The sequence below is a fragment of the Sphaeramia orbicularis genome, chromosome 15 (assembly GCF_902148855.1).
Source record: "Sphaeramia orbicularis chromosome 15, fSphaOr1.1, whole genome shotgun sequence".
NCBI classification, from domain to species: domain Eukaryota; kingdom Metazoa; phylum Chordata; class Actinopteri; order Kurtiformes; family Apogonidae; genus Sphaeramia; species Sphaeramia orbicularis.
This window is the reverse complement of record NC_043971.1, coordinates 1,626,353-1,652,175: the sequence shown is the minus strand read 5'-3', so window position 1 is coordinate 1,652,175 and position 25,823 is coordinate 1,626,353. Positions and strand designations below refer to the sequence as shown.

General features: G+C 39.0%; 1 protein-coding gene and 1 long non-coding RNA gene across 8 annotated transcripts in view; one reads left to right on the top strand and one right to left on the bottom strand.

The window, feature by feature from the left end:
• Window positions 1-25,823, bottom strand: part of birc6 (baculoviral IAP repeat containing 6) — a 221,699-nt gene that overhangs the window by 51,510 nt on the left and 144,366 nt on the right. For all 7 annotated transcript variants that reach the window (XM_030156692.1, XM_030156697.1, XM_030156695.1 and 4 more), the window contains exon 66: window positions 1,480-1,702. In XM_030156692.1, coding sequence (XP_030012552.1) covers window positions 1,480-1,702 — 223 coding nt within the window. The remainder of the gene's footprint in view (window positions 1-1,479; window positions 1,703-25,823) is intronic.
• On the top strand, window positions 23,099-25,453 carry LOC115434648 (uncharacterized). Its single transcript, XR_003937570.1, has 2 exons — window positions 23,099-23,336; window positions 24,235-25,453. It is a non-coding gene; the product is annotated as an uncharacterized LOC115434648 (long non-coding RNA).

Sequence of the window (25,823 nt, the reverse complement as noted above, 5' to 3'; positions counted from 1 at the left end):
ATTTCAGCACGGCCAAACAAGTTAAAAACTGTAGCCGACACGTTGCGGCCTATGGGCCTTCATCAGGGCTGATATCAGTGATACCCATATTTTCTTCCAGCCCTGTTTATCAGCTGGTGACAGGAGCTTCATGGCTCTCTTCATGTGAATCCTGAAATGAACCACGCTGCAACCGTCCGCCTGGTGCAACATTCATGACTTGCGTTTTCTAAAAATATCACCAAATATAAGATTTATAATGAGGCACTTTGACATGTATGTACAGTACGTAGTGCATATTGATGTGAACCTGAAAATAACACCATGTCAGTGGAGCTGTGACCAAAGGGGACGTGCTCATTCATCTGAACACGGCAGGGTCATATCTGAAATTATGCGTCGACTCCCACATGTGTGGAGCTGCGGTAGATTTGAGCCTTTCCTGCTGTAACAGAACACATGGCTCATTGAAATGTGTGTCCCTGACCGCCTCTAAAAGCAGCTTAATGACTGAATCTCAATGCGCTCTCCGAGTCTCTTGGGGTGCATTCGCATCACCCAGAATGCATCTTAATGTGACCAGGGCAGGAGATGTACAGATTCCTACTTCAGCAGTATTACACCGAGGAGAGTGAATGCTCCTGAGTGGTTACTGGGAGGTGAGGTCATTATTACAGGGTTTCTGCACGTTTCACCAGCGGATGCTCGGTGCTGTGGGAGTGTATTGCATTCACACAAAAAATAAATTTGGCTCTGTTTTTCTGAATTAACGAGATAATTATCTCGTTAATTCAGAAAAACAGAGAAGAATTTAAATTTTTTCAGGAAACAGTATCTCGTTAATTCGGAAAAACAGAGCCACATTTTTTAAAAACTTATTTTATACTGTTTTATGAAAAAATTTAAATTGGGCTCCGATTTTCTCAGTCGATGGGCCAGTAGTGGCTGATCCAGGCAGGAGCTCCTTCTACCTGTGCTGCTGAAAACCCTTCAGGGGAGCGTGAAGTTGGTTCTGTTCTCGTAACCGGTTCCATTTACGGAAACAGAGCTCCGTTACTAATTATTACTAATTAGTAACAGAGTAACTAATTACTAATTGTTGCTAGTTACAGAGATAATTATCTCGTTAATTCAGAAAAACAAAGCCAAATTTTATTTTTTGTGTGAATGCAATACGCTTCCATACAGTACTGCCTTCAAAACAGCCTGATATCAGTCGAACCTTCCACCTGAAATACTCCTGCTGTGTTCATGATGAGAAGTTTTGGTTTAAAATACTGAAGTTTTCTTAAATTTCGACCTAGCATCCATTCTAGGACTCCAAAACTGAAGAACACTGCTGACACCGTTTTAACTTGGAAAATGAAAAGAAAGAGACCGTTGGAAACAATGACATGGTAATCCAACTTCGCCACCTGATTGGGGCGTCATCAGCCTCAGCGCCCCCCCCACCCTCATACCTACTAATAATATGAGCTGGTAAACTAATGTCCTTCTTACCTGAGTCGATTAGTATACGTGTCCACGCATGTCTTCATCTTTGCCAGGAGCATTCCAACAGAAGTCTGTCCCTCAGAGTGCTCTTCATCCTCCTCTTCCTCCTCGTGACCCGGGTCTCCGGACAGAGGTAGGAGCAGGGGGACCAGAGCAGTACAGGTGGAGATGGCTCTGAGCAGCTCCAGCAGAGCCCGGTACAGGGGGACATGACGGGCCATGTCCAGAACTGAAGGGGACACAGACGGTGGAGACGGACCATTAGACGGCTACAGAAACCAAAGGGATTCAGATGAACAAGTGGAGGAGACTGTGAACATGGCAGTGTACAAAGACAGCAGTTATACAGTAGCAGTATACAAACAGTTTATACAGCTGTAAAATGACAGGATTTTCATACTGAGCCTTTAAGGGAAACATTGGAAACATTGAACCTGTTTATATCCACACAGATACTCCCATGATTATCTGATTTACAATCGTACAAACAGCATAATCTGTTTATGAGAAATCAGATTTCACACCTGGATTTCTCCCCAATTCTCCAATGTCTTCATGGATGTATACAGCTTAGGGATGGAACCATATGAAAATTTCATATCACGGTTATTGTGACCTAAATTATCACAGTTATCATTATTATCATTAGTATCAGTATTTCAAAAAAAAGAAAACAAATAAAATAACAGTCCCAATGTCCCTTCTGTGTCAGAAACATTCCAATATTAACCCTTAGTGGTCTGAGTCTATTTTGTCTGTTTTTCAGTCCTTTTGATTTTGCCTTTATATACTATAGAAACAAATGTTTACTATACCCATGTTTGGGATCTGTTTTTTCAGCACAACTTCATCTATATCATCTGTCTATTATTTTTTTCACTTTAACCTACTTTAAAAACACAAAAGGACAGAAAACACAAAAAATATATAGAATCCAATTTGAAAAATGTATATAACTTATTGCATAAATAACACACAGATGCTTAACGAACCTTTTCAAAGACTTTAAAAGTGAATATTGGTTCCAAATATTAGGTATATAAAACCAAAATTGTAATAAATTAAAACTATACTCAAATATTTGACATAAAAGCAGATCTTTACATAGGTGTTTTTCTACGGAAAAGTGCGGTAATCAAACACGGTTATCATGAGAATTAGAATTTAAATGGTAATACTAACCATCTGCAATTTTACTGCGGTTTATTGTTATACCGGTAATCGTTACATCCCTAATACAGGTTAATCTGATTTAAGACGTTCTTTTACATCTGCACGTGTAAAAAAAAAAAAAAAAAAAAAGTCAACCATCACCACATACAGATGTACTCTGAAAGAGTACAAAAACATGGGTTTTTTGATTATCACATTTCTTAAGTGCTTGTAAATGCGTCACATTCAGTTACTCCAATTACCTGATTACTTCCAGTTATTGGATTTTTATGGTCAAATAAACAGGCTCACTGTAATCTGAAAAGGACCTAAAGTTGACAAACTCCCAGATGTAGTAGAAAAGGAAATACTCAAGTACCGTACGTTTATGTGCGTATGTTTGTCCCTTGGCTGTATTGTAAAGTGTCTTTGAACACTTAAAAAAGCACTATATAAAACTGATGTATTATTATTATTATTAGGGATGTAACGATTACCAGTATAATGATAAACCATGGTAATATTCCCAGTGGTTTGTATTACTGTTAAAATTCTAATTATCATGATAACTGTGTTAGATTACTGCACTTTGAAAACTCAGAGAGAGAGAGAGAGAGACCTCTGTTCTGTCTATCTATCTATGAAAAAGAAACTAAAACACTCAAACTTGATCTGGAAAATGCTCAAACAGTGCCCATAAGGTGCCATCTTTAAAGCACATTTGTATGTTTGATTGTTTACATGGTAATATTTGAATGTTTCGGCAACAGAAGGTACATTGTGCTGTTATTTATTTATTTTTCTTTCAAAATACAACTTCATTAAATTATTTCAGTGTGTGTATTAGTACTTTTTGAACATTTTGAGCACAGTTTCAATAATACTGCAATAATAATGATAACCGTGATAATTTTGGTCACAATAACCGTGATATGAAATTTTCATTTGGTTCCATCCCTACGTACTCTGAATACTGTAGTGAAGTACAAAACTGCAGTACACGGTAACATTTAACCACAGGAGGAAACAGCTTCAGCAGATCCTGCATCTCCTCACTCTAATAAACTGAATCTCTCACAATAGGAGTTTGATGTTGACAGATGATAAGCTGATAAAAAGGAGCGTGTGGCTGGTAAAACAAAGAGCCTGTTACTGGTAACAACTGTACTGTGGATGAGCGGAATGTGTGTTGACACAGTCAACAGTCTACCGGTTGTCTCTAAATTCACAAACCAAACCTGACAGCTCCTGTTTCTCGCCCACAACACAGGCCTGAAATAACAGGACGGCTGGCCTGGCACCCTCCGTCAGCTGGAGGAGGAGGCTGGACCAAGGCTTGGTGTTGGAACCAACGCTTCAGTCGACGTTCAGGTTACGGCTCTTTTTACAAACTGTCGCAAAAAAAACAAGGCTGAGCATTTCCCCTAACTGCTAAATTTACACTTCAATCTGAATTTGGCCTCTGTTGTCCATGAACACTTTTTTTTTGTTACATTTTTTAAAATCTGATGAACGCCACATGCTCATTAGGGCTGTGTATCAGCAAGAATCTGGTGATACAATACAAATCACAATATTAGGATCACAATATGATATATCACAATATATCATGATACTGTTAAAAAGGCTTTTTTTTTTTTGTTTCTTTTTTTAAATGATTATTTCCTTGAACAATTGAATTACACCAGAAATCTGCACAAATACTAAACATTTTTATTTGATCCCAACAGGATCTAATGTTCTATCACCAAATGTTCCTGTGTTCAAACTGAAATTCTGTTTTACAGACATTCCAGTTTCAGATCCTGTTCAAATGTTCAGATTCTATTAGTTCACAACTAACATCAGAACAGGATTTGAGTTCAATCCAACAAAGAAATGAACATCTGCCTCTCAGACAGAAAAAAGTGCTTTTAGGATGCTTCAAATAACCATAATTTGATAAAATAGTGTTAAATAATAATAGATAAAATACAAACAAAAAAGAAAAACAAAAAACAAAACAAAAATGAACCTCCACCATATCTGCATTTGAATAAATACCTAAAACATATCGATACAGTACTTTTTAATATCGATACAGTATTGTGAAATGAAATATCGTGATATACTGCCGAACTGATATTTTCTAACAGCCCTAATGCTCATCATCATAATTTAAAAGAAAAACTACAGACCACTGAGGTGGAAGATAACAACAAATAATCCGAAATAGAGCCAAAATGATTAATTGACTCAAAGTGACAAAGACAAAAAAAAAAAAATCATTCAACTAAAGTTCTCCTGAATCAAAGCTTTGTTTCCTTCTTTTCTCTCCTGTTAAACATTGGTTCCACTGTTGTGTTTCACACGGACGCTTATTGTGACGCACAAAGAAGCTTCAATTCAGGAAAACTGCAATAGAATATTTCCCTTCAATCAATTCGAGTCGATTAATCGAATCGTGAATTTTTGCATTCGCTTCAATCGTTTCAGCTCTAATCTGAAGCCAAGTGTTGACCTGCTATGTCCAATCCTGGAGCTGGAGCCTGAAAAACAGCCCAGAGCTAAACATGGTGTGGCCCAGTGTTACATGGAGCAGCACTCCAACAGAAGCCAATCAAACACAAGAGTCTATAGAGAGCGGAGTGAGCGTCGACAGTCTGACCGTGGAAGTCAGAGCGTTTTCTGAGAGGGCTGTCGAGTGTTTGTGTGGAGCTACTTGGACATTGTGCTCGCCTTTTAGCGTCAGCCGTGAAAAAACCCCCAAAACAAAACAAAACAAACCCCCCCCGAACAGGTCTTGTTTGTGACTCCCAGACTATTTTACATTTATATTGAAATTCCCAGCTCCCTACTGTCCTCGTTCCAGCGTCTGCACAACACTGACCTCCCAGGGCTTTAATCTGCTCTCAAATCCTTTAACCTGTGTCTGTGGATAGCACCTAGCATGGAATCCCAATCTCTTCCAAATACATCTATGTAATTACTTAGAGCGTTTGTGTGCAGCTCATCAGAATTCCTCCTCCTGCTCTGTGTCAATGTCAGACTTGTTTTCCCCTCCAGTGCAGGTAATACATGCCAAGCAGACTCCACCGAAACAGGAAATGAATAAAAAGGAGGTGTGCGCACGCTGAGCACACCAAGGTGTAGTACCCTGGAACAAATGGGTAACAACACATTTAGAAACACAAGACACTGACTGAAACACACAAGGCTTTCCTGACAATCGCACATCGAAGCCTTTGTCGTGTGACCTAATTTGAGTGGAAAACACTTCTTTCACTCAACCTCTTACTTGGCGCTCCAGCAAAAAAATGATGAGAGGTGGATCTGATGATAAGAACACCACCTCCTGAAATGGTAATGTGGGTTTCTGAGACCCGCTAGTCCGATTCTGAATTTAATTATACCGCACATTGGTTACAGTCATGGTTCCCACAGATTGTATGTATGCTAATGGCTGACGCTGCCTCTTCCATATGGACGTGTGCAGCTTTGAGCCAAATACCAAACAGACATTCTTTTGACCTACAAGGTAAATGAAAACAACTTCTGTAAACATTCCAATTTCTACTTTTTGATGATCATACAAGCTCAGCATTTTGGAAAAACAGTCCCAGTGTCCCTGTACATCAGCGTCTGTTCTATGTGAATCAGAACTAGGGCTGTGTGTCGGCAAGAATCTAGCGATATGATACAAATCACAATACTGGGATCACGATACGATATATCATGATACTGTTGAAAAGGCAATTTTTTTCGCTTGTTTCTTTTTTTAAGTGATTATTTCCTGAAAGAATTGAATTACGCCAGAAATCTGCACAAATACTAAACACATTTTTATTTGATCACAACAGGATCTAATGTTATGTCACAAAATGTCCCTGTGTTCAAACTGAAATTCTGTTTTACAGACATTCCAGTTTCAGATCCTGTTCAAATGTTCAGATTCTATTAGTTCAGAACCAACATCAGAGCAGGACTTGAGTTCAATCCAAACAAAGGAACGAACATTATTGAATAAAAGAGTGTGAAATAATAATAAATAAAAAAAAAAAAAGAACCTCCACAATATCTGCATTTGAATAAATACCTAAAAATATCGATACAGTACTTTTTAATATCAATACAGTATTGTGAAATGAAATATTGCGATATATTGCAGAACCAATATTTTCTTACAGCCCTCATCAGTCCCCAGCTGAATGTGTGAGGTTGTTCAGGTTCTGTTCTATGTTCCAGTCCTGGTTCTGTTCTGTGTTCCAGTCCTGGTTCTGTTCTGTGTTCCAGTCCTGGTTCTGTTCTGTGTTCCAGTCCTGGTTCTGTTCTATGTTCCAGTCCTGGTTCTGTTCTATGTTCCAGTCCTGGTTCTGTTCTATGTTCCAGTCCTGGTTCTGTTCTATGTTCCAGTCCTGTGATCTGGATGCACATCATTCTAACAGTAGAAGTGGGCGGGGCTTTCACTGGAGGAGAACTGAACTCATTCAAGTCCATATCTGCCTTCTATCAGTGATCAACAGGAACTAGACTGATATCTGGAACCATTTACATGTTCCAAACCATCAGAGTATGGACCAGTAGAAGGAAAGGCACATTTTCAATCTTTCAAAAATGTATGAAAAAAATGGCAAAAATCACAATTTCTCAAAACTGAAAAGACTTTGTAGACATTGTCCCATAGTCCGTCCGTCCCCCCCCCACCTGTGAAATGGGGGGGGTAAATGGGGGGTAAAACACCAAGCAGTGGCAGCAAGTGAGATCGACTCACTATAAAAATAGACAGTTTTTTTTTTTTTTTTTTAACACTGTTTTCCATGTGCTTTTTTTGTGTTTGTTTTTACTGCTGTTGTGGTGATTTTCACCTTTACCTGGAATCATGTCTCAGGGGTTACAGAGTTCATGTTCCAAATATACACAAAGGTTGAACTACATTCTGATAACTCTATGAGGAGCCGATGCCTGGATCCAAACGGATACAAATGGAGGTTGGTCCGTCTCCGTTCAGCTTGAAGACGAGCTGCGGTCCGAACGGCCTGGACATCCATCACAGCTGTGACGGTCTGTGTAGCGCTGACCTGCAGTCACAGCGCTGAGCCTCCATCAGCTGTGATTTAAGGCCTTCTGGGGGCCGTACGCAGACGGCTGCTGCGTGGGACCATGTACGACGCTCCACCTGATTAATAGTTAACAGGGGTGTGCAGACCTGAACGGAGGCGCCTGCCATGAGTTAACGTGGCATGTGTAAGAGCCGCTCGGAATAAAGGCGCCGCCTTCCAATTCTAATGTGTCCCTGTTTGCACATGTAGCCTCACATGCTGTCAAATCAATTGCCTCACTGAAATGGTGTGTCAGGAAATTGCATCTGAAATCAGGCTGTGGATCATCCAGAAACACACAGTTTCTGATATAAAGATATATATGAAAAAGAGATACATATTTATATTCAAGGACCAGGCTAGGATCAAGAGTAGGGCTGTTAGAAAATATTGATATTTCATTTCATGATACTGGATCGATATTAAAATGTACTATATTGATATTTTTAGGTATTTATTCAAATGCAGATATAGTGGAGGTTCTTTTTTGTTTCTCTTTATTGTTTCTATCTTATTTATTATTATGTAACACTGTTTTATTAAATAATGGTTATTTTAAGCATCTTAAAAGCACTTTTTACTGTCTGAGAGAAGCAGATGGTAGTTCCTTTGTTGGGATTGAACTCCAATCCTGTTCTGATGTTAGTTGTGAACTAATAGAATCTGAACATTTGAACAGGATCTGAAACTGGAATGTCTGTAAAAGAAAATTTCAGTTTGAACACAGGAACATTTTGTGATAGAACATTAGATCCTGTTGTGATCAAATAAAAATGTGTTTAGTATTTGTGCAGATTTCTGGTGTAATTCAATTCTTCCAGGTATAAATCTTAAAAAAACAAAAACAAAAACAAAACCAGTAAAAAAAATGTGCCTTTTTAACAGTATCATGCTATATTGTGATCCTAGTATTGTGATTTGTATCGCCAGATTCTTGCAGATACACACCCCTAATCGAGAGCAAGTTTGTGATTTTGCGATGCTCTATTTTAATTCAGTTCAAACTACCATTACAATCCCAGATCCTAAATTCCAAAATGCCAGAAAAAATGTCCATACATGTACCTGTAATGATACCTTGAATTCGACACCATTTCATTAATAACATTTTTTCAGTAGCAATTACACAACTATACATTGTGATTTCAGCTGAAAGATGAAACCTGAGAAAACATAACTTTGGTTGTGGCTTAAAATAAATAAATAAATAAAAATCCTGCGTTATGTCAGGGTTTTGTGACCAAAGATGGCTTGGGACGAAATTCTAGTTCAAAGTACAATACTCATCTCTCAATGTGAAGCTGCTGTAAGCTATTACCAAACAACCAAAACCACTGCAGAATGAAAGGACACATGGCTCAATGTGATGTGTATGTTTGTTACTAAAAACACTGTCAAGTTTTCTTTGCCAAACTGTAATCCCAAATGAGCCTCTCATCCAGGCTGATGACTGAATCTGCATCATCATGAAGTTGGATTCTGTAACAACAATCATTAGAACAGACTAGGGATGGAACCACATGAAAATTTCATATCACAGTTATTGTGACCTAAATTATCACGGTTATCATTATTATTATTGAAACTGTGCTCAAAATGTTCAAAAAGTACTAATATTAATCAAGTTGTACTTTGAAAAAAACAACAACAAAAAAACCCAAATAAAATAATAGTCCCAATGTCCCTTCTGTGTCAGAAACATTCCAATATTAACCCTTAGTGGTCTGAGTCTATTTTGTCTGTTTTTCAGTCCTTCTGAGTTTGCCTTTATATACTATACAAACAAATGTTTACTATACCCATGTCTGGGATCTGTTTTTTCTGCACAACTTCATCTATATCATCTGTCTATTATTTTTTCACTTTAACCTACTATAAAAACATAAAAGGACAGAAAACACACAAAAAATATATAAAATCCGATATGAAAAATGTATATACTTTATTGCATAAATAACACACAGATGCTTAATGAACCTTTTCACTAACTTTAAAAGTGAATATTGGTTCCAAATATTACGTACAGAAAATTAAAATTGTATTAAATTAAAACTATACTCAAATATATTACATAAAAGCAGATCTTTACATAGGGTTTTTTCCCCTAAAAGTGCAGTAATCAAACACAGTTATCATGAGAATTAGAATTTAAATGGTAATACTAACAGTCTGCAATTTTACTGTGGTTTATCGTTATACCGGTAATCGTTACATCCCTAGAAAAGACAGATTGTACCTATAGCAGATCAGACAGACATAAATGACATTTTATTCTTTGACTCTGTCCTTTGTTGTAGCCTGAGACTCAATGTTGTTCAATTTGACAGTCTGTTTAAATGTCGTCCCCAGGTTAGTTAGATCCATGGAACACACTGTGACCCTAATGAACAGGGTTCCTACAGGTTTCTACAAGTTCAATTCAAGACTTTTTAAGACTACTCAGAACAGAATTTAATGTTCATTTCACAGCCATACTGGCAAAAAGGAGGCATATACTGGGGGGGGGGGGGGGGGGGGGAATCACTCAGTGATAATGCTTTTTCATTTTATGGTTTCCTTTATTTGAATGTTTAAGAAAAATCCCCTCATTTCTTATAGCGAGGTCAGTCCCTTTAATGTACTCTGGTCATTTCATGGAAGGACAAACAGCCACAAAGACAGTGAGGTTTTGGGTCTATGTGCAGAAAAAGCTGTTGCTGGCCTATGCACGGTGCGTTTCCACTTCCTGTCCAATCAGCTGCTGGTCCCACTGGGAGTCACGGGCAGAACCATCTGTTTGTTCCGTTAATCACCATCATCTGTGCCTTCCAAGCGCATTTATCTAAATACATAGTGTGAAGCTGGACTCCCTCTTCAGCCAAATGGAGCTCTGTGTCTTTTCTGTTGGAACAGAACACTTTGGACACAAAAGCCCATTTCACACAAAATGCGAATATTATGTTGAAAAAACTTGGAGGTCTTCTCGTTTCTTCAGATCATTGTTGATATTTATGCGCTTGGGTTTGAACCAGTAACAATGTGCTGAAGGGTTGTCAGATACTGCAGTAGTTCCAACTAAATACCCAAGGTTTGAACAGAACTAGATTTGTCTGGGTGGAGCGGGTGGAACTGAGTCGACTAACGTTACTTTCTTTGCAGTTTGGACATTTAACGCACATTTAAACAACACAGCCAACAAGTTTATGGCAACAGATCTGAAGACCTACCATATCAAATTTAATACCTTTAAGTAGGTCTGTGTATTGGCAAGAATCTGGTGATACGATACAAATCACAACACTAGGATCACAGTATGATATATCACGATATATCATGATACTGTTAAAAAGGCAATATTTTGTTTGTTTCTTTTTTTTTTTTAAATGATTATTTCCTGGAAGAATTGAATTACACCAGAAATCTGCACAAATACTAAACACATTTTTATTTGATCCCAACAGGATCTAATGTTCTATCACAAAATGTTCCTGTGTTCAAACTGAAATTGTGTTTTACAGACATTCCAGTTTCAGATCCTGTTCAAATGTTCAGATTCTATTAGTTCACAACTAACATCAGAACAGGATTTTAGTTCAATCCTAACAAAGGAATGAACATTATTGAATAAAACAGTGTTAAATAATAAGATATAAACAATCAAGAAAAATAAAAAACAAAAATGAACCTCCACAATATCTGCATTTGAATAAATACCTAAAAGTATTGATACATTACTTTTTAATATTGATACAGTATTGTGAAATGAAATATCACGATATATTGCAGAACCGATATCTTCTAACACCCCTACCTTTAAGGGCTTTTTTAAGGTGTTAAAGGCAGATTTGTAAATTCAAGACTTTTAAGACTTTTGAAGACCCCATGGAAAACTTGAATGATTGGCAAACCAGTGATGCTGTGGTGTTTTTGTTCAATATAATGTTTATCAGAGTTTACGGCGTTACTTTCTGGACCTGTTGGCAGACACAATTCATTTGTTCTGTTCAGATATGTTTCTCCGTAGTTGAAGGACAACCACATGTTGGTGTGGCCTTAGCAAGTGGTTCAAACCCGGAAATAGCACCGATAATAACCCACCAAAAAACCCCCACACTCCTATCAAATGCCAAACAAAGAAATTCTCATTAACCCCCAACCCTGCTGTGCACTCTTGCTTTAGTTTTCATCCAATTTAGAGCAGCTCTGGCCCGCAGCCCTTTCTGAAGATGTGGAGATTCCTGTAATTACTGCTGACAGACTGACGGTTGGTATTTCACCGGGGGTGTACGATCATGGAGGGGGAGGCTCTCATACAGGGGGTGGTGGTGGGGGTTTAAAAAGAGAACTTGTTGTGGACACTTTCATGCTGGTAATTACTAAAGATGGAGACGGTTGGGTTTAAGAAGGGAGTCGAGTTGAGATGAACAGAAACCTCCATGTTTGAGAGGCAACCGGACCAATTTAGCTCTTGTGTCGCACCAGGGACATTTTCACATTTTCTATTACCAATTCAGCCATTTTACTGCATGTGGAATACATTTTCTCAAAGGTGTGATTTTTTTAAAAGTTTAACCAAAACACTAGCACTCAGCACCAAGGTTCTAATAGTTTTGGATTTTTCATTCTAGTTCACTTTTATTTAGTTTGGACTTTTTTTTTCTCTAATTCAGTTAGTTTTAATTCGGTCTGTTAGTTTTTATTAGTTTTCATTATTTTCTAAATGCTTCGTTTTAGTTTAGTTTTTTACCTCCACCAAGGAGGTTGGGTTTTTGCCGGCATTGGTTTATCTGTTTGTCTGTCCATGTGCAAGATAACTCAAAAAGTTATGGATGGATTTGGATGAAAATTTCAGGAAATGTTGATACTGGCACAAAGAATAAATGATTACATTTTGGTGGTGATCGGGGGGTGCGACTGATCTGCTTTGGTAAAGGTCTGCGCTCTCCGAGTGCTTTTCTAGTTTATATGTTTTCTCTTCTTCTCTGTGGTCGTAGTCAAATAAATCCCAGACAGGACTCTGCTGCTTTCTCCCAACTTTAGTCTCCATGTTTCCAGGTAGAGTGGGGACCAGAAGACGACTGGAAACCACAAGTGAACACAAGTGACGGACCAAAAAGTGTCGTATGGTGACGCTAGCTGAAATTGCTAGAGCGAAATAAATGGATTTCGTATCAATCTGACATTGACAAAGATGAAAACGAAGGGAATTTTATCCATAATTTTTATCTGTTTTAGTTTTATAAACACGAAATACAGTTTCAGTTAGTTATGATTTTCTTCTTTTAATTATAGTTTTTATTTATTTCAGTTAACAAAAACATTTTTACAATTCTAGTTTTCGTCATTTCATTAGTTTTCGTTAATGATAATAACCTTGCTCAGCACCGTACGGGCAAAAAAGTTTCCATTTAAACCAATTCAATATGAACTTGTTGCTGTGCTTTGTTGATTCCATAACACAAAACAAATGACACTCATGCAGTATGCATTCCATCAGGTCCTCAGTCAAAGACACTGGGCTCAAAAGTGGACATTTTAAAATAAACCCAATCCAGATTATTTTCCTGAATCCTGTCCTTTTTTACATAGAGAAGTGTAGACACAACTCAAACTGCCTTTGTCGAACTGATGGTGCAGACGCAGCCGTACCCAGTGGGTCACCAGTTATCACAGCAATGACAGGAATAGGATATGTGAATTCATTCTCCTAATTAAAACAGAAGAAGAGTGTTCTTTTGTCCTTTGTCCTGGCTGATATTGAGGTTTTAACTGACGTAATGTTATATATTATTTATTTATTTGTTTGTTTGTTTGTTTTGCACTACTGTTAGTACTTAATGTTGGTTTGTACTTAATGTAATTCTACTGGATGTCATCTATATCGTCATCATCTTCTTTTCAGATGCCGTTCAGTGTAAGTTGAATGAATGAATATTATCACTATTTCACATTAACACTGGCCTCCTACATCTCTACCCTTTTCACTTTCACCTATCATCACCTCCAGCATCCATAGTTCCCTACCATGAAACAGGCTGAATAAATGCACCAAAGAAACAAGCAACAAAACACCAAATCACACAGACGCAGATTTCCACTGGATTAAGACCATCACGGGGTCTCTGTGTTGGTGAAATAAAGAAGGTCGTTTACAGACATGGCAGATTCAGCCAGGATTATGATCCCGCACCACCCCCACAATTATTCCATCTTAGCAGAGGTGCATGGGAAGCACCACTCCCCTGTGAACAGAGCCTTGGACTAGTTAATAATATATCAAGAGTTCTTTGATTTCCTCACACAAAACAAAGATAAACGACAACAAAAAACAACAGTGATATTGGCTATTGGCAAACATGTCATTAAATATGCAAGATTTTGCAACTGATGCATTTCTATTGAAAATTATTTAACAAGATAACAAAACGAAAACGGTTAAAAACAAGATGATAATTGATGACAGATTAAGAAAACATGCTAAGAGAATATTTGACAATGAGAATAATACACAAACCCACACTACCTTTGAAATTCCAATCTTAATTACTGTTGGAATTAAAATCTAAATCAAAGTAAATGAATCCCCTAAATGAATCTGAATCAGTGAACATCAAACCCAAAAGAAACTAATTAATAAATGTACAACTGAACATCTAATTTACTGTTTGTTTGTTTTTTAAAAGATAGGAGACATTTCTATCTATTTTCCATTATTACCGATTTAGTAACATTCTCCTGGGTACTGATGGTCTGTGTGGAATAAACACAGAGTACACAGGTGTCAAACATGCGGCCTGGGGGCCACATCTGGCCCGCCAAAGGATCCAGTCTGGCCTGTAGGATGGATTTGTGAAATACAAAAATTACACTGAAGATATTAACAATTGAGGATGTCAAAATCATTTTAAATCCACACACAGACCAATTAGATTTCAAATGGGTCAGAACCAGTAAAATACAATCATGTTATCTGCCTCAGACCCAGCTATGGGTTTTCTGTACACATTTGTGGACAAGAGTTTCACAACTTTATACAAAAAAAAAGAAAACTGTCCACCACAAAGGACATTCCATAAAAATTTAAAAAACTGCATCTGAAAAAACTGCTGCATCATGATGTTTCCAATATAAGCAATGATGTAATAAAAAACAAAAAAAGCTGGTACTTTGCTGACATTTCCTGGGTCTCAGGAGGTTATACCTATAAATAATGAAAACAGCAAATTTTGTCTTTGTTTTAGTGTAAAAAAGTAAAATTACATGAAAATATCTATATTAAAAAAACTGTTATTTTACAAAAAATGTGAAAAATCTGAAATGTCTTAAGATAAGTAAATGCAATTTTACCAATATTCTGCCTGTTATTAAACGTTTCATGCATTTGTAATTGTAATATAAGTTGTAAAGCACATGTGTAAATGATAAACTGATAATCTGAGGCAAAATATTGTTAAAATTGCACTTGTTTTTCTTAAGATGCTTCCAGTTGTTCATGTTATTCAGATTTTTGTAGATATTACCATTATCATAATGTAATTTACCTTTTTTCATTGTTATTATTTGACTGGTCCGGCCCACTGCAGATCACATTGGGCTGAATGTGGAACTGAACTAACATGAGTTTGAGAGTCCTGACATAGTAGTTTGATAACGTTATTAATATAAAGGCAGTAGTGCTGTTATAATGAGCTCACTGTCGCCCCCTGATAAGACGGTCATTGGTCTTCATAAACCCACTAAGCTGGACGCTCCCACTCCCACAGTGACGGTCAATAAACACAAAGCAGGTTCCAGAGGCTGGACGCAGGGGAGCCACGGGTGTCTGTTCACTTCCCAAGGGTTTAGGAAGCATTGAGCATGTGGGTCACACCGAGTGGGTGGCTAATGCTCTGACTCAAGCTCACGGCCGGACAGTGTCAGGTCTTCCTGACCCCCCCGGGGCCCAGCAAACAGACGAAGGAGTCGCTGAAATAGTCCCAATCTGACATGTCTCCGCCAACACACAGTCTGCCTCACTGGACACTGGAGATAATGTGCATCAAAGTAAAGCCTGTGTAGAACGACCAGAAAAAAGTAGCCCCGAGCCCTGAGCCGTATCAAAGGACACAAGGAACACTGGCTGCATTTTCTGTGCACAAAGACTCTGTTCAGAAAGCACGCCACAGGAGGACCTGAGTCTGTGGGTTTAAGACAGACGCACAGCTGGATGAGAATCAGAGGGAAACCTCCAAATGTATAAGAGCAAGAATGGCATAAGAAAAAACCTGTAAACAAGACAGAAATACAACTATTCAGACCGATGAAGAACAGAGCTTATACATGAGCAGGGCTGGAAGAAAATATCGGTTCTGCAATATATTGCGATATTTCATTTCACAATACTGTATCAATATTAAAAAGTACTGTATGGATATTTTTAGGTATTTATTCAAATGCAGATATTGTGGAGGTTCATTTTGGGGTTTTTTTGTTCTTCTTTTTTGCTTATATTTTATTTGTTCTTTTATTAAATAGTGTTAGTTCCTTTGTTAGGATCGCACAAAAATACTATTCTGATGTTAGTTCTGAACTAACAGAATATGAACATTTGAACAGGATCTGAAACTGTAATCCTCCTGCTATATAATGCACGTTCTGTGTCCGTCCATCCAATCGATGTTGCAGCACAGGAGGGCATTTGTACAGATTTTCCTCAGCCTTCACAGGCCAGATCGCCACCAAACTCACCAAATGAATAGAAACATTACCTATCTATCTGTCTATCTCTGAAAAAGAAACTAAAACAACTCAAACTTGACATGGAAAATGGTCAAACAGTGTCCATAAGGTTCCATCTTTAATGCACATTTGTATATTTGATTCTTTACATGGTAATATTTGAATGTTTCTACCAATAGAAAGTACATTGTGGTTACTATTTAATTTAATTTATTTATTTATTTTTCAAAATACAACTTCATTAAATTATTTCAGTGTGGGTATTAGTACTTTTTGAACATTTGGAGCACAATTTCAATAATATCGCAATAGTAATGATAACCGTGATAATTTTGGTCACAATAACTGTGATATGAAATTTTCATATCGTTACATCCCTATGCACAATGTTACACAAACATTTGGTCGCAAGCATAATATTGTTAAACATTTGGAGTTTGGAACTAAAATCAGAACATTTTCTCATTCGTCCAGGTCATTGCTCTTCTTTGTAGTTCTTCGAGGTTCAACTGGACTAGTTTTGCTTCAAAACAGCAAAACTAGTCCAGTTGAACCTAGAAAAATGGAGTTGGCACTATTTATAGGTTATAATGCTATTATTTTACTTCAGATCTTATTGGTCTGTATGTGGAACCTGAACTACGAGTCTGACATCCTTGATTGTTAATATCGTCAGTATAATTTTTGCACTTCACAAATCCATCCTGTGGGCCAGACTGGAACCTTTGGTGGGCTGGTTTTGGCCCCCAGGCCACATGTTTGACACCCCTGATCTAAAGGTTATATTCTTTTTTTTCATCACGTCCACCTGGACAACTGTCTTCAAGATAATGTGCAGTATGTTGGTGTTGAGTGCTTTCTAGTTTGTTCTGGTCCATTTCATTGATGGTGTTAAATCTTACTTATGTTAACAATGATGTTTAATGAAGTCTGAGTCCCCAACTCTATGAATTAAATGTATTTGTTTGAGTATTTTAGAGTTGAGGGTTCATCCCTTCTTCATCGCCTAGAAGGCTTGAGCAGAGGAGGGGTCAACGGCAGGGAAAAGAAGACCTCTGCAGCGTCACTGTTTTACAGACCTTCTACTTTTTAACTGCAACGTTCTATTACCCCTGAGGTCAACATAACTGCAACACACAAACTATAAATTATTGATGTGCTTGCAGATATCGGAACTGGGATACAAGCAGAGTTGATGGTGTTTCACTGAACCATTCCCATAAACGGACAAGAGAAGCAATCAGCCAATGCACAGCACTAAAAACAAAAGGTGACACTCACTAATGGTCACACATTTAGGATCTATATTCATGTCACAAACAATTACTGCAGCAGCAAATACATTTTCTGACACATCTGCACCGTTGTGATCAAGGTTCTAATAGTTTTGGATAATTACCTCCGCCAACGAGGTTCTGTTTCTGCCGGTGATGGTTTGTTTGTCTGTCTGTGTGCAAGATAACTCAAAAAGTTATGGACGGATTTGGATGAAAATTTCAGGAAATGTTGATACTGGCACAAGGAACAAATGATTAAATTTTGGTGGTGATCAGGGGGGCACGACTGATCTGCCTTGGTGGAGGTCTGTGCTCTTCGAGAGCTTTTCTAGGTCATTCTAGTTTAGTTTTATCTAGTTTTGACTTTCTTTTCTCTAATACAGTCAGTTTTAATTCATTTTTAGAGCAGGTTTGCTAGCTTTTATTAGTTTTCATTTTTTTCTAAATACTTAGTTTTAGTTTAGTTGTAGTTTAGTTTTAGTTTAGTCGTCTCTTTTCTCTTCTTCTCTGTGGTCGTATTCAAATAAATCCCAGACAGGACTCTGCTGCTTTCTCCCAACTTTAGTCTCCATGTTTCCAGGTAGAGTGGGGACCAGAAGACGACTGGAAACCACAAGTGAACACAAGTGATGGAGCAAAAAGGGTCGTTTGGTGCCACTAGCTAAAATTGCTAGAGCAAAAAAAAAAAAAAAAATTGCTTTCGTATCAGGCATTGACAAAGACGAAAACGAAGGGAATTTTATCCATAATTTTTATCCGTTTTAGTTAGTTTTATAAGCACACAATACAGTTTGAGTTAGTTATCGTTTTTTTCTTTTAATTATAGTTTTTATTTATTTCAGTTAACGAAAATGTTTTTACAATTCTAGTTTTCCTCATTTCGTTAGTTTTCGTTAACGATAATAACCTTGGTTGTGATGCAGGATCAGTTCACAAGACTAAAAGCAGCCCAATTATTATGCAGGATAAAAAAACATTACAGCTCAATCAATCAATCAAACTTTATTTCTATAGCACTTTTCATACATGTTACATGTAGCACAAAGTGCTTCACAACAAAACCCCCCACAGTCCCGCGGTTGCAAATAGAAATACAAGCAATCAAAGTAAAATTTATAGTAAGAGTTTAATTAAAAGCTAGCCTAAAAAGATAAGTTTTAAGTTTACTTTTAAAAATATGAACACTCGCAGCGGACCTCAGGTCCTCAGGTACGCTGTTCCATAGTTTGGGGCCATAAAAGCTGAATGAGGCCTCACCATGAGTCTTAGTGTGGACTCTAGGAACAGTTAAGAGATTACTACCTGAGGACCTGAGGGTCCGAGAGGGCTCATATGTTAAAAGCAAATCAGATAAATAAATAGGGCTAAGACCATTAAGAGTTTTAAAAACCAATAAAAGCACTTTAAAACTGATCCTGAAGCTGAAGAAAAAAGACAAAATACGTATAAATAAGAGGATCACTGCACCTATGGACTGGCTGCTGTGTTTGGTGGTGAAGCCATCACACTTTAATGAAGCATTATAAGCTGAGTTACCATTAGCTGAGGGCTGTTTTTAGCTGTTGGTAACCACTTTGTGCAGTCTGGTCATTGGCAAAAACAAACTAAATCCTATGAGCTGGTGAGACACTGGAGTGGGGAGGTAAATGTCTTCTGTTTGGGACTGAGCCTTCACTCTATTCCAGTTTAGAGTTCAGGCTCTGAACTGAAAAGTTCATATGCTGACTTTGAGGAATGAAGCCCTGACTAAAAAAAATAAAAATAAAATTAGCAACCCTACTGAGAAGTCATTCTGTTGTTTGGTTTCACAGATAGTGGACACTAATGTCTGTGAAACAAGAGCAGCAATAGATTTTCACTTTGGCTTTTGACTTCAGTTTAATTTACTTGTACTAGCTATAATTTTTGTTTTATTATTTATTTAGTTTTGTTCTCATTCTAGTTCAGTTGGATCGGTCCACATTCAACCCCAGTATCTCAGGAACAGCTTCAAATTTGGCACCAATATTTACTTGGACTCAAAGATGGTGGTCAAAGGTCAAATTTATTGTGATGTCATGACTAGGGCTGTGCATTTGGAAGAATCTGGCGATACGATATGACTCACAATACTAGGATCACAATACGATATATCATGATACTGTTACAAAGCCAATTTATTGTTTGTTTCTTTTTTAAAAATGATTATTTCCTTGAAGAATTGAATTCCACCAGAAATCTGCACAAATACTAAACACATTTTTATTTGATCCCAACAGGATCTAATGTTCTATCACAAAATGTTCAAACTGTGTTCAAACTGAAATCCTGTTTTCCAGACATTCCAGTTTCAGATCCTGTTCAAATGTTCAGATTCTATTAGTTCAGAACTAACATCAGAACAGTATTTGAGTTCAATCCCAACAAAGGAATGAACATTACTGAATAAAAGAGTCTTAAATAATAAATAAAATATAAACACAAAAGAGCCTCAACAATACCTGCATTTGAATAAATACCTAAAAATATCGATACAGTATTGTAAAATGAAAAATCGTGATATATTGCAGAACCGATATTTTCTAACAGCCCTAGTCATGACTGCCCATTGTCATGAACACCTTATTTCAGGAGGATTTTGAGGGGATTTGTTCACATTTAGAGCCAAAGCTCACTTGGACTCGAGGAACAGAAAACATTTCGTGGTCAAGTCAATGTCATTGTGATCTCACAAAACATACTTTGGCCTTTAACTGCAAGAGCAGATGCAAGAGTGGATGTATCCGACTGAATTTAGGATTCTTGATCAGGTTTTATGAGAAAAGCCTTGATTTAAGAGTCTACCTCTTTGTATTGTGTACAGTGTGCTAATTTACTTGCTTTTATTTGACTAAATAATATTGTCACCAGTAGTTTTTTTTCCAATTCTCTGTGACTGTATTAACTCCAACTCTCAGTCTATCCTCATATTTTCACAAAGTTGGCTGAAAAAAGGATTTTTCTTTGCCTTTCTTAGTCTTAGATGAGAAGTTGAATATAAAGGCTCCAGATTTACAGACAGAACCAGAAGAAGCAGCTAGCCTGAACCCCAGCTGTTCAAGCTAAAGGAAATGACCACATTATGTGTTTCTGTTTATTCCACAACCACAGAAGTCTGAAAGTAAACCCAAACAGAATGTTAATGGAGAGTCATGGAGTCATTTAGTCATTGTGGAGGCTTTTTCAGAGGGACTTCCTTGGATCCTTCTGGTTGCCTAGCAACACCACACTGTCGACAACACTCATGAAGTCATTGTTATAAGTCAACAACAATGTGCGGACAAAACCTGCCACTATGGAAGGCTGCACAATGCAATTTATCAACACCTACTGACCAATACACACACTGTGCCTGCACTGAACTCCGTCTTCATCCCATGTTGTGTGTTTTAGAGCAGTTAGCTCTTAACAAACTGTACGCAATTGTTAAGATGTGATGCTGTTTTTTTCCTCCCTTTTATCTCAAGAAAGTGGCATCTTCTGATGTCTTCTCTCTGTATCTTTAAAAGCTACGCAAGAAAATATTTTCATGTGGTTTGAAAATGCATCTGGGATATAAACACGATAATAAATGCAGAGTCGTGGCTGTTAACTTGAATCTCTAAGTAGCTTTACACAGGGCTTTTTCCCCTAAAAGTGTGGTAATCAAACACGGTTATCGTGATAATTAGAATTCATACGGTAATACTAATCATCTGCAATTTTATCGCGGTTTGTTGTTATACTGGCAATCGTTACATCCCTAGTGCTGATATGATTTTCTGAAGTTCTTGATCTACAAATTGTGCGTTGTGCTAAAGTTTGGGTTTTGCTCAGACTCAGATGTCTGTTGACACGATCTTCCTACCTTTCTAAACCAACAGTAGTCAGTGTTTCCTGTTGATGCCATGGAAGAGGAGCAGAGGGAAGGGCAGACGGCAGTGCCCGACCTCAGTCCTCTACTCAGATGTCAGTGTACAGGCTGTTGTCATTAGCTTATGTCACCGGCTGACTGTGTCCCAGCTGTAAACACACACCGGCGCACTGTAACTGTCCATGTTTGTTTTTGCCGTCGGTGGAAAAGTGATGCAAACTTCACGTAAGCACACATTATTCAAGTGCATTTTTTATCTTAACAATTCAGTACGCTGCCACAGAGACATGACGGACTCATCTGTGACGTCTACAGAGGTAGTGATGTCCATTTCATAAAACACAAGAGGAGACGGGTGATCAGAAATGGGCTCTAATTAGGGAACAGTGATGTGGTAGAAGTGTGTGTGGGGGGGTGGAGTTAGAGCATTCCAGATGATGACACTATTTTCATTTCTAAAGCCACTCTTCAAAAGATAAATATCTAAGTGCACCCCCCCTCATCTTTCCCCTGCCTTCGTCTTTGTCCTCCACCATCCTTTATTTCCCTGCTGCCTGCCTGCCTCCTATTGTTAGCCCCCCCCCCCTCCCTTCTTCCCCTCTTCTCTCCGCAGGTCTTCCAGAATAACAGCAGCTGATGATGGGCTCGGCTGCACTTGGAGCAGAGTGTGGCACAGTGAGGCTCAATTCGCCTCCTTTTTCACCCTCCTTTTTTTTTTTTTTTTTTTTTTTGCTTTTTGTGTGTTGTTTAGGTGGGAGTGAGTGCTCCACCAGCCCCCACAGCAGTGGGAGAGGAGGAGACAACAGTAAGCGTGAGCGATGTTGCTTCCCCCTCCCTCCTCTTCCCTTTCCTCCTCCTCCTCTTTCTCATTCTCCTTCTCCTTCATTGCCATCAGGATCTCTCTCTCGCCATCATTCTGCTTGGTTATGCAATGCACAGTCCTCCCACGGTGACTAACTGGGGTTGGGGACTCACCCAAACGCTGCTGTCACTGGTGGTAGGTGCACATCCGTATTGCCATAGCGACTGTCTGGTTGCTCCTGCCTCTCTACGGACATCTACACCTCTGGATATTATAGCTTTTTCCGCTTTTCCTGGAATATCACCTGCCAGAATTGAAGAATTTCAGGAGCTTGTGCCTCGCTTGTTGAAACCCTCCATGGACACAAAAAAGGGGGGAAGGCTTCTCTGAAAGGGGGGAACCTACAGAACGAGGAGGGTGTGTAGATTACGTACTGATAAAGGAGGAGGGGAGGGGGGGGTAACGGAGTTCTGTGGTGGAGTTTAGGCAGAGCAGTGACAGGGAAGTCAAGAGTGAAAGTGGGTGAGAGAATGGGGAGAACGGTGGGGAGGTGGGAGGGGGCATATGGGGAGAGGGTTTCTCCTTGCCCCCTCAACAGACGCTGCTAGCTCTTTTCTGCTGGTTCAAAAAAAAAAAAAAAAAAAAAACAATAGTGTGCAAAGACTTGAGCAGGCAAAACTTAATCAGGAGGGAAGCCAGGGGGGTGGGGGTGGGGGGCAAGGGGGGTGGGGTGGGGGGGGGTCGCAGCTCAACCTGACAAGTGGTGCTACAGACCGACGGAGGTTTTGACTGGAAGCGTCGTCGTCGGGGCTCCGCTGCCTTCCATTCAGTGCTCGTCTGTCTCCGCCGCTGGGACTCTGAATCCAGCCGTCCCCCCCCCCCTTCTCCCCTGGGGTCTCCACATGTAGCATTCCCCCTTAAAGCTGTGGTTTTCCCACTGAAGACCCCAAAGCATGCTGGATGATGTTGTCGCACACATCCTTAGGGTAAGCCAGTTTTTTTTTCCTTCTTGCCCTCTTTCTGATTTTCTTTCTGGTGTGACAGGTGTGTTGACATGAGAGTGGAGGGGAAATGAGGTGGACTGCAGTTGTTTTTTCCATTCCCAAATTCCCAAAAGGAGATGACACCCTCCCTTCCAGCTCCCTGCCCTCATCTTCCAGAAGAAATATTGAAATTAAGCAAAGAACTTACAAAAACCCGGGGGAGGGGGGGCTGGTTAATCATTAACAGCACATAAAAAAAAGGTGACCAAGCCTCTTAATGGCAGAATTAAATCATGCTTATTTTGACACTGGGAGGGAGACGACATTGAGCAAACAATCCTGCTGGTAATTTAACAGTTTCATTGCGGGTAACCCGTGGAGGAGGCTCAGTAAGTACTGGCATCCGGCTCGCTATCGTCGGGGAGTTGGGCTTCCAGCTGCGGCAGGTCGTAAACACTGGTGTTCACAGGCTAATCTCCACTCCACTCTGTTGTGGCCATTGTTTGGTTGGATTAGATTTCCACGTCTCGGGAGCTGTTTGGAACAGATTTTCACATAGGAGTAGGTGAAGAGAACAGACTGGCTGTACTCTTCTTGCAAAATCTGTCTTAGAGCTGCAACCGATTAATCGAAAACAAAAATTCACGATTCGATTAATCAACTCGAATTGATTGAAGGAAAATATTCTATTGCAGTTTTCCTGAATTGAAGCTTCTTTGTGCGTCACAATAAGTGTCCGTGTGAAACACAACAGTGGAACCAATGTTTAACAGCTGAGAAATGAAGGAAACAAAGCTTTGATTCAGGAGAACTGTGGTTGAATGATTTTTATTTTTGGATCACTTTGAGTCGATTAATTATTTCAGCTCTAATCTGTCTTATTATTTCCTTTGTGTTTCAGGTAAATGTCCCCAGGTTGCCAGGTTAGGTGAGCTCCAGGATCATGGGCACCACAGTGGTCACCCTTGAGGACGTGCGGGCACTGGAGGTCAAGGAGGAGCAGGAGGAGTCCATCTTGGCCATGTTGGGTATCATCGGCACGTTCCTCAACCTCTTTGTAATAGTTTTTGTTTACATCTACACGACACTGTAAAAGGTCTTAAAGCCGAGACTTTAAAAGGATTTCTTCAAAGCCTGCTATCAGATCTGTCAAACGAGGTCAGGTGGGTTCTTCTGAGAGCGACACGGAGCCCACACCTGACATGAACAGCTTCCCCAGAGGGAGGAGGAGGAGGACACTGGGCAGACTGAACCAGGATGAAGGTGAAGAAGAAGCCATATTGCAAAGTCACAGCCATGAGCCTGGGAGATAACGAAGGGCCGGGGGCAGGAGCGAGGCCGAACGGAACCACATGGGCTCCGGTCCTAAGACCTGGGACAGGACGTCACCATGATTCCTCCACTTGATCTCATTTGTCTTTGGACTCATTGGGGGGAGAGAAGAAAATGAGCCACATAAGACAGAAGCTTTTTCCATTTATTTGTACTAACTTTTTGTTGTAATTGCTACTTTGCGTGGACGCGCTTTTAAGCAACATGATTAAGAGCAGGGCCTGCGGGAGAACTTTGCAGCTCTGGGGCTATTCCGGAGGAACTGCTAGAATGCTCATTCGTAGTCTTCAGTGGACGAGCCGTGCTGCTGTACCGTCATCTGCCGAGGCATAAACTCCCTCCACATAATACTAAGCATTAATAATAAAGTACACTTGTGTTTCAGAGCGTACGACTTTAACATCATGTTGAAGTTGCATTTTTAAAGACGCCTTCAAAATGTGGATATTCCAAAAAACGGGGGATATTTTTCTATCCTGCAGTTAAGTACCTAATCAAAGAGGTCAACTCGCATAATTAAACAACGAAGCTAAATCTGTCTCTAAAACTTTCTCCACTTTCTGTGTCTATTTGCACATTTTGAGGTTTCGAAGGGGAGTTTTTTTTTTTTTTTTTTTTAACATTGCAAGATTTTCTGGCTTTGTTTATTCAGTTTATTTGTTGATGTTGATTTCTGGATAGTGTCAGCGGTTCTTTTCCTGTATCAAAAACAGCTTTTTATAAAGTATTTGAATAGATGTACTGTGCGATAGGGCATATTTGAACAATAAACATCAGAGCTTATCAAACATAGACTCAAGCCTCATCTGTAAGGGTCAAAGATGACAAGAATGTTTGACTTTGACTTCATCTTCCAGTCTGACAAGTACATAAGTAGTTGTATCTTGAGCAGGGATGTAACCATTACCAGTATAATGATAAACCACGGTCCTGACGGTTAGTATTACCGTTTAAATTCTAATTATCATAACCATGTTTGATTACCGCACTTTGAAAACTCATGGTACTGCTCATTTCCTGGAGAAGTAGCAGCACTCCAGGCGCTATCTATCTATCTATCTATCTATCTATCTATCTATCTATCTATCTATCTATCTATCTATCTATCTATCTATCTATCTACCTACCTACCTACCTACCTACCTACCTACCTACCTA